This window comes from Austrofundulus limnaeus, unplaced genomic scaffold (assembly GCF_001266775.1).
Source record: "Austrofundulus limnaeus strain Quisiro unplaced genomic scaffold, Austrofundulus_limnaeus-1.0 Scaffold587, whole genome shotgun sequence".
Taxonomy (NCBI): domain Eukaryota; kingdom Metazoa; phylum Chordata; class Actinopteri; order Cyprinodontiformes; family Rivulidae; genus Austrofundulus; species Austrofundulus limnaeus.
In genome coordinates, this window is record NW_013952989.1 from 25894 (window position 1) to 34687 (window position 8794).

At 39.3% G+C, this 8794-nt stretch overlaps 1 protein-coding gene across 1 annotated transcript in view; it reads left to right on the forward strand.

The window, feature by feature from the left end:
* The window catches only part of cunh6orf136 (chromosome unknown C6orf136 homolog), a gene marked incomplete at its 5' end in the record, with an annotated part of 20998 nt that overhangs the window by 10545 nt on the left and 1659 nt on the right, over positions 1 to 8794 (forward strand). Inside the window, 3 exon segments of the mRNA XM_014026754.1 lie at positions 6104 to 6192; positions 6277 to 6477; positions 6711 to 6780. Of these exon segments, the coding sequence (XP_013882208.1) occupies positions 6104 to 6192; positions 6277 to 6477; positions 6711 to 6780 (360 nt within the window).

The following is an 8794-nucleotide window of genomic DNA, read 5'->3' on the forward strand; positions in this document are numbered from 1 at the left end:
TAGTGACTAGCATGGATAAGCTGGTGTTAGCATTGGAGAAGCTAGTGACTAGCATGGATAAGCTGGTGTTAGCATTGGAGAAGCTAGTGACTGGCATGTATAAGCTGGTGTTAGCATTGGAGAAGCTGGTGACTAGCATGGATAAGCTGGCGTCAGCATCGGAGAAGCTAGCGACTAGCATGGACAAGCTGTTGTTAGCATTGGAGAAGCTAGTGACTAGCATTGATAAGCTGGCTTTAGCATTGGAGAAGCTAGTGACTAGCATGGATAAGCTGGTGTTAGCATTGGAGAAGCTAGTGACTAGCATGGATAAGCTGGCTTTAGCATTGGAAAAGCTAGTGACTAGCATGGATAAGCTGGTGTTAGCATTGAAGGAGCTAGTGACTAGCATGGATAAGCAGTTTTAGCATTGGAGAAGCTAGTGACTAGCATGGATAAGCTGGTGTTATCAGCTAGTGACTAACATGGATAAGTTGGCGTTAGCATTGGAGAAGCTAGTGACTAGCATGGATAAGCTGGCTTTAGCATTGGAAAAGCTAGAGACTAGCATGGATAAGCTGGTGTTAGCATTGGAGAAGCTAGCGACTAGCATGGATAAGCTGGTGTTAGCATTGGAGGAGCTAGTGACTAGCATGGATAAGCTGGCTTTAGCATTGGAAAAGCTAGCGACTAGCATGGATAAGCTGGTGTTAGCATTGGAGAAGCTAGTGACTAGTATGGATAAGCTGGCGCTAGCATTGGAGAAGCTAGCGACTAGCATGCCTTGGCTGCTCACCTACTTTATTAGGCACAACTTTATTGAAATAACTTTCTCAACAAATTGACTAACAAAACCTATAAGCAACAAGCACTGTCAGGTGTTCCTTAGACAGAATTTATTGTTCAACATGACGTCAATCATAAATATTAAATATAAAACATATTACTATGAAGCAGACAGTTTATACCACTTGAATTAGCAGCTTTGTTTGCCCTTGTCTATTGGTCGACGGCTGTGTTTTTTCTTTCTCTTTTTAGTTAAATTATGAGAAAAGCCAGAGCTATCAAGTTGGGGGATTTTAGAGAAACTTTGGTTTATAGAGAATTTTTGCTTTATTCAGAAAACTTGTCTAATAAAGTAGGCGAGCAGCCTTGGCATGCTAGTCATTAGCCTCTCCAATGCTAACACTAGCTTATCCATGCTAGTCACTAGCCTCTCTGATGCTAACTCAAATGAATAGTCTCCTTCTCAGTTACCAGTGCCTATCATTAATCAGCTCAGTAGCTGGTTTAGGGATAGATTCAGCCTTCTGCTACCAGGATGTAGCAACCACTGGTTGTGCAATAGTCTTAATTTTGGCCCTCATACTTTCTAATGTTATGAGATGTTCCCTCAGTAAGTAATCTCAGTGTATGTTCACCTGTGACTTTAAAGTAAGTAATAAAAAACATTATCTCATTATTTGGTCTCTCTCGATTAGAAACAATTTAAGGCATCTTGACTGACCTAAAACACAAAAGGTTCAGTCTGGTTCAATGTCAGATTATGAGAAAAATAGTCTTTATTTCATAAAGCATGTGGTTTTATCTGTAGCTCTGTCAGTGATAAAAGTACATCCATAAAATGCTCTGATTTATCCTTTGGATAATAATGGATAATGTTGACAGCAAACCAGAAAATCCCCCTAAATGAAAGCTGTTGATGTAACACCTTCACCAGCAAGCATGAGAAGACACAAAGACCACTAGTATACAAACTAGTTTTAACAGTGTAAAGTAGAAATAGAGTTATACAAGAGAGGCATGAGTTTGAATGTTACAAAAATACTTCACAGGAGAGCAAATCCAGGAAGTGAGTGAGAGAAAATTATACGTTACTGAAGTTTCAGTCAAGTTTTATCACGTTTATGAGAGAAAAATGCAATAAGATGGTTGCTGCTGAAGCTCAAACATTTTTAAACCAATAAGTTGTTAAAGCATGTTTTGACTTTATCAGGTAAAATGACTGATCAACCTGGATAAAGTTCAGTTGTCACAGCAGGATTTTCCTGACGTTTACTCAGTTTAATGTCAGATGTTCACAGATGACTCAAAAGCATCAAACGGATCTTATTGTTAAAAATGGTATCAGTCAAGAGAGGGACACACAGATTTTCCTCAGCATTAAATATCCAATGGATCATGGAGAATAGTCATGAAGAAGTAGAGGAAATCTAGAACAACAGTGGCATTAAGAGCTGGACGTCCCTCCAAAGACAGGACCGAGCCAGGGAGGCTGCAGGACACTGAAAGAGCTGCAGGAATCTAATTACTGGCTCTGTGCTACACATGACAGCACGTGTCTTCTCCATAATCAGTTCACATCTGATTATATAGCACTAATTCCTGACAAAATACGTTTTAAGGACTTTTGCAACAAAACCCCTCCAAATTCTAAATTCAAATTCAAAATAGATTCAGACACTAACCTAATTCCAGTCAATTTAAGACATTCATAATAATATATAAATTACATTCAGTTAGTATATTAGAAAATGACCATTTGTAAATAATTTTTTATCTAAGGAAGCCAGCAAATTGTGTTGAAACTGCATTTTGATGCAATCTTCCATCTTGAGCAGCATAAAGAAACCCCCAACAGAACCAAGCTCAGGATGAGCAGCTGTCTGAATAAAGACAGCAGAGTGAGGAAATGTGGTCAGCATCTCATCCAGCTATAGGGAACCCAAACCAAGCCTAAGTATGGGATTTATCAAAAGGTAAAGGGTAAAAGTCTAGTCATAAAAGTAGTCAGCCTCACAGACTCTGCCTCCCATTCTACTTTTAGAAACTCTAGGAACCACAAGTAAACCTGCAGAATGAAAATGAAGTGTCCTGTTAAGAACAATATGAAACATTAGGATCTTTAATAGAGCTTTGTCTGAATAAAATGACAGAAAACCAGTTGGTCCTCTTCCAGAAAGGCTTTATTCTCGTCTGACTGTAGTCAGGCCCACGGCAGGCCTCAGAGTGGAAAAGGCCTTGGCCTTATCAAAACCAAACAATAACATGTTGTAGCAGCTGGTGTCTGTGCCAGGCTGAATCTAAAGTCGTATTCACACCTGCACTGTTTAGTCCGATTTAATCGAACTCTAGTTCATTTGTCTGGAAAGTCTGGTTCGTTTGTGGAGGTGTGAACACGTAATCGAACTCTGATTTGGACCAAAAAAGCAAACTCTGGTCCGCCTGAAAACCTAGGTCTCGGTTCGATTGAAATGAACTCTGGTGCGGTTCGATTGCATGTGTGAACGCTAAGTGGACCAGAGACCGCTCCAGAAGCAGGAAGTGGACTATACCGCATGACATTCTGAGTAATAACAGTAATAAATTTACTTATACGGTGTAAATACCTCGCTGGACGACTGTATAAGGTGGACATCATGACTGTGGAGCTGGACGTGCTCCTGCTCGATTAAAGGGCTCGACACACGGGGAGCGACAAACTACAGCGATTAATGGCTGTCATCGCAGTCAGGGTGAAACCTGACACACGGGACGCAATAGCGATCGCAGCGTTGCGAATTGCGCTCTCAGGTCGCTTGTCTTCACAAAATTTGATTGGTTCTTGACTCTGAAGGCGGGTGTGCATTACGGACGTGTAAACTAAACAAATCTTGCGATGCTAATGATATTGAAAAACAAACACACATCAAGATACAGTTTTATGAGGAAAAACTTACCATAAACTTCACCCTGGCGCCAATAAATTCCCACAAAGCTTTTTAGTAATCACTTGGTGAAAGTGTTAGCTAACTGCAGTGTGTAGCATACTCTCCTCTCATTGGTCAGTCAATGAAACCCTCGCTGATTGGTTGTACGCTAAGCGACAGCGACAAAAGTTCAACATTTTTCAACTTTCATATGTTCGCAAGCTCGCGTGTGCACGTTTATGTGTACGAGCGTGAAATTTCACATGCACTATTTTCGCCAGTCGCTTAGCTGGAGGAGGGCAAGAGATTGTCGCCTCACCGCACAGGCTCCATAGGAAATGAATGGAGAGCGAGCGACGTCGTTATCCCGTGTGTCGAGCCCTTTACACGGAGCTGCTTCAGCCGCCTTGTGTGCAAAACTACATTCTCCGTGGTTCCGCCTCATCTTCCTCTCATGCTGAGCTCATTGTTGAGGACTATTTGTTTAGCACATTTGCCAAAAACAAAAAATAAACCCTATAACTGCTCAACTGTAATGTTACTATTGTTTGTTTACATTTTGTGGAGAAGGAAGCTGCGCTCCATATCTTCTTCTGAGGTTTTCATGTTGATTTCTTCAGTGGTTCTTGGTGCAGCGCCCCCACAGGTGAGGGCGGGAACAGGTTGGTTTCAGGGTTTAGTTTGGTTGAGAAAGTGCAGTGTGAATTCAAACCGCACCAACAGAAAATGCAAACAAGGCTTGCCGTTTTGGTCCCCAATCGAACCGAGTCTACCGGACTATCAGGTGTGAATACGACCTAAGAGACTGCACTAACTGATGAATAATGATGAATCAACCTTTTAACCTATGTCTGATTTCCTGGTTACAGCCCTGGAGGTGGTACCCTTTACATCATACACTAAAACGTAATCAACTTTTGTATAAGCAGACAGAAAGGCCTCATATTGAAAATACACACTGACTCTGTTCCTCTGTTTAAACGATATGGCTGCAATGATCAGAAAGTGTAAAAACACAAGACTCTGTCAAACATTAAGTTAATCAGTCACAGCCAGTGGTGGGCACCAGCCCGCTAAAGCACAACTCCGCTAATTGCGGACCTAAATATTTCGTTTGCGCTTTAGTGGTCTTACTAATTTTTATAATTCATAAGCGGATTTTGCACTTTCTAAAAATAAAAATGCAGTAACGCTAATAACTAATTATCTACCAGTCATCATTATCTTGAAAAGCGGAAGGTAAGGCTGCCGAATCGCAACACACATCTATCCAACAGCACCCCTCCCAGATAAACACACTTATTGGGAAGGTATACATCCTTGAAGACTGTTGTTTTCGGCCACGGTTCTCATTTTACAGATATTTCCCACAATGCTTTGTGTCTGCTTACGTAGCAGGAAGGCAATGGTTAGAACTATGTGACCGGGTGACACTTTCTGTCCCAGCAAAAACAGTAAACGTTTGTAATCCACACTAAAATTGTGTATGTATTGATTTATTTTACTTTACAATCAGAGCTCCTTCTAAAACAAAACAAAAAAAGTTTAAACGCTGGAGCTCAACACTTGATGTAATTGGTCGAAACAATCGGCCAACGGGGTTAGCTGAAGGGACGCAGAAATGATTTAAAGATGTTATTCTGATGAAGACAGACATCTAGTGGTCAATTGGAGCGACAAAAAAATGGAAAACTTTAAAATCCATGCTCTTATTTTTAAGTGAAGAGTTTCCTGTACTCTGTGCTTTCGTTTCCTGTCAGGCCGTCACAAATCAAATATGTCATGTACCCAGAATGCATCGCTTCAGTTTTCCAATAAACAGTTTTAAAATGACTTTATTCATGATTCTTTAATGAAAAATCTACAACAAAAAGAAAAAGACAAAGAAGCAGCCGAACTAGCAATCCTCAACAACTTTTTAAAGAATCAGCCGAACTAGCAATCCTCAACAACTTTTTAATTTTTACACCAGGAGCTAACACATCCCAGCAATCAGCAGTTGTAGGAATAAGCTGTAAAAGAATTCATACACCACTAGTTGGCAGTGTTGTACATATATTGTACATGAGTTATTGCCATTTAGTAAGTGTCAAATTGAATTTGCGCTTTAAAATTTGCTTCTGCTAGTTTTTCTATGACATAAGCACTTTAGAAATTGTGGAGCTAATTTTTAGATTAGCATTGCCCACCACTGGTCACAACATTTCCTTCAGTGTGCTAGAAAACATCTGCTCATATACTGAAGTAAAATGTCAAACTAAATAAATAAAAATAAATAAAAAGTGCAACTTTTTTGCATCAGAAGTTTGCCTAGGCAGGATCTAGTGCCTGCTTCTCACTTCCAACCCAACACAGGATTACAGGGCAAGCTGTGGAAATCTGAAAGATGCTGTTTCACTTTATTTAGGCAATGTTTTTTTCTGCTTGTTTTGCAGCTTCCAAATTTCTTTATGAAAAACCACGACTTCAACATGTATTCAGACAACATGGAATTCATAAATGGCCTGATAAACGTCAATACCAGGTGATGCACGTTCAGCCTGAGATTATATTTAATAGGTTTTCTCTGAGCAAAGCTTCTAGACGCCTGTCGTCTCTGTTAATGCAGGGGTCTCACGACGTACCGCCTCATACTCGCCGTGTGGCGCTTCCTGTGTTTGTGTTACTACGCCGAGGCTCGGCTGGATGTACTGAAGCTCACCAAGCACATGGAGGATAGGAGCATTAAGGCCCGCTGGAGGATCCGAGGTCTGCCCATGCATTCTGTTATGTTGTACTTTTTCCGCAAAGACAAATCTCAGCTGTACAGGTAAGAGATGGTCCAGATCGTTGCCCCTACCTAAACTGGTTAAAACTCATCTACTCTCAGAATACTCCTAATTCTTGTTTTCTGACATTTATATAAACCTAGTGCTTAGATCTCTGTAGCTTTTATTATTCATTAAATTGCTTTATTTAATTGTCTAATAAAAACACGTGCAGATCTTTGGTTTTAAAGTGATTTTACTTCATAATCTTTATTGTTGATGTGAATTCTTACAGGTCGTTTGATGCTTTCTCTACTTTTTACATTGGACAAGATGGACTCATCCGTTGTCACAAAGTTGAAAAGGTAAGCAGTAATCCCAACCATTGTAGAGTCATGGTGAAATTAAAGTTCACCCTCTGTTGATATAGGGTTCTACATGTCAGGAAACCATAAAACTGATCTGGGCCCGTATTTATCAAACTTCTTAGAGTGGAGTTTTAGACTTCAGTCTGAGAGTAGGAACAAGTCTAAGAAATTTTAAGCTCTTAATTGTAAAAGTAAGTTATCAAAATATGACTCCCAATCTCCCGAAAAGTTAAGACAGCTCCAGAGGATGTGCAAAATCCACTTTTTTAGCTGTTGCCAGCTGTCCACAACATTTTGTTGTGGACTTCTCTCACGTGAGTTCTGCACGATAATACCACCATGTTGTAGTCTCTAAGAGACAGAAAAGTTAGTCGTTAGTTAATTTAGTCTCTGGTGCTGCAAAAATATCTTTATATTCTGTTTGGGTCTGATTTTTCAGCCCGGTCAGTTTTCTTAAATGCCTGGTGTGTAATAATATTACGTCAGATTATTTATGATGGAACTGACACACAAGGTCTGGACTTACCAACTACAGTTTAGTGGTCTTCATCCTCCTCTCAGGGTCAGACTCTGGCTCCAACATGTGAGGCTGGATGGACAAGTCTTCTGTTGTTGACAGCTTTCAGGGTTGTAAAGTAACTAAGTACAAAGACTTTGTTACTGTACTTAAGTAGAAATTTTGTTATCTGTACTTTACTTGAGTAATTATTTTTCAGCGTACTTTTTACTTTTACTCATTACATTTTTACACAATTATCTGTACTTTCTACTCACTACATTTTTTAAAAAGGTAAGAAGTAGAAAGTCGTTACTCCTATTTTATTCCGAGTTGTTATTATTTAAAAAAACTATCCTGATAAATAGTGTCTCCTGGATAGAGTGAATTTAATTGTGGTTGGATGAGAAGTATAAATATATACCTTTCTGACACACTATTAACTTGTACACAACCCATCACAGCTGCACGCTGTTAGAAAAAATATTTTTTTGAGAAGTCACCTCCCAATAAATGTCATTTTGGAAAATCTAACTGCTCACTTTTACTCAGTACTTTTACTTTTAATACTTCAGTATATTTTGTGTCAAAAATTTACTTTTGATACTTAAGTACAAAAAATATCAGATACTTTAAGACTTTTACTCAAGTAATATTTTTAGAGAAGACTTTAACTGTTACCAAAGTATTTTTATGATAAGATACTTATACTTTTACTCAAGTATCATTTTGAGGTGCTTTATACAACACTGACAGCTTTTAATTCATTTATAAATAATAAGTTTCTGCACTTCTACATAGTTGTGAACTCCTCTATCAAACTAGAATAAACTGCTCTGGAAGCTCTGGAGGGGGTGGGGTGTGAAGAGCCTCATTTGGATTTAAAGAGACAGCATCAAAACGAGTTGATCTGAGACACGCCCCAGAAAAAGGGCGGGGCTTGTGGAGTTACAATAAGGAGGAATTCAGGCTAAAGCATTGCAGTTTTACTGTATATAGACCCCAACTGAAGGATTTACATGTGAAAAAGAAGGATTTAAATTATGTTCAGCCTCCTTAAAATAAAAATTTAGTCGAAGCTGTTCAGCTTGATCAGAAGAACTGATTACCTGATCATCACTTCTATAAAAGCTGAAGCACACACCTGTGTGCCAAGGCAGGAACACATCAGCAACGACTTTAGAGAAGAAGCTGGAAATAATTTATTATAAAACTATTTGGAGTCTAGTATTGTACAAAAAAAAAGATTTTTCCCAAGTTTTAAAGATTTAAGACGTCTGTAAATGTTTCCAGGATTGAACAACAGTAAATTCTTCCCACCCAAGTTCAGACCGTACAGTGATCAGAGAAACGAAACCAAACTCACGAGCTCCTCAGACTCCAGTCAGCAGGTTAGAGGTTTGACTTCAGGAACATTGGGCCTCATGCAAAAACCATTCGTACGCACAGATTTGTTCTTAAGTTGTGCGTACGAGTGATTTAGGAGAATTTGTGGCATTCACCAATGTTTTCGCA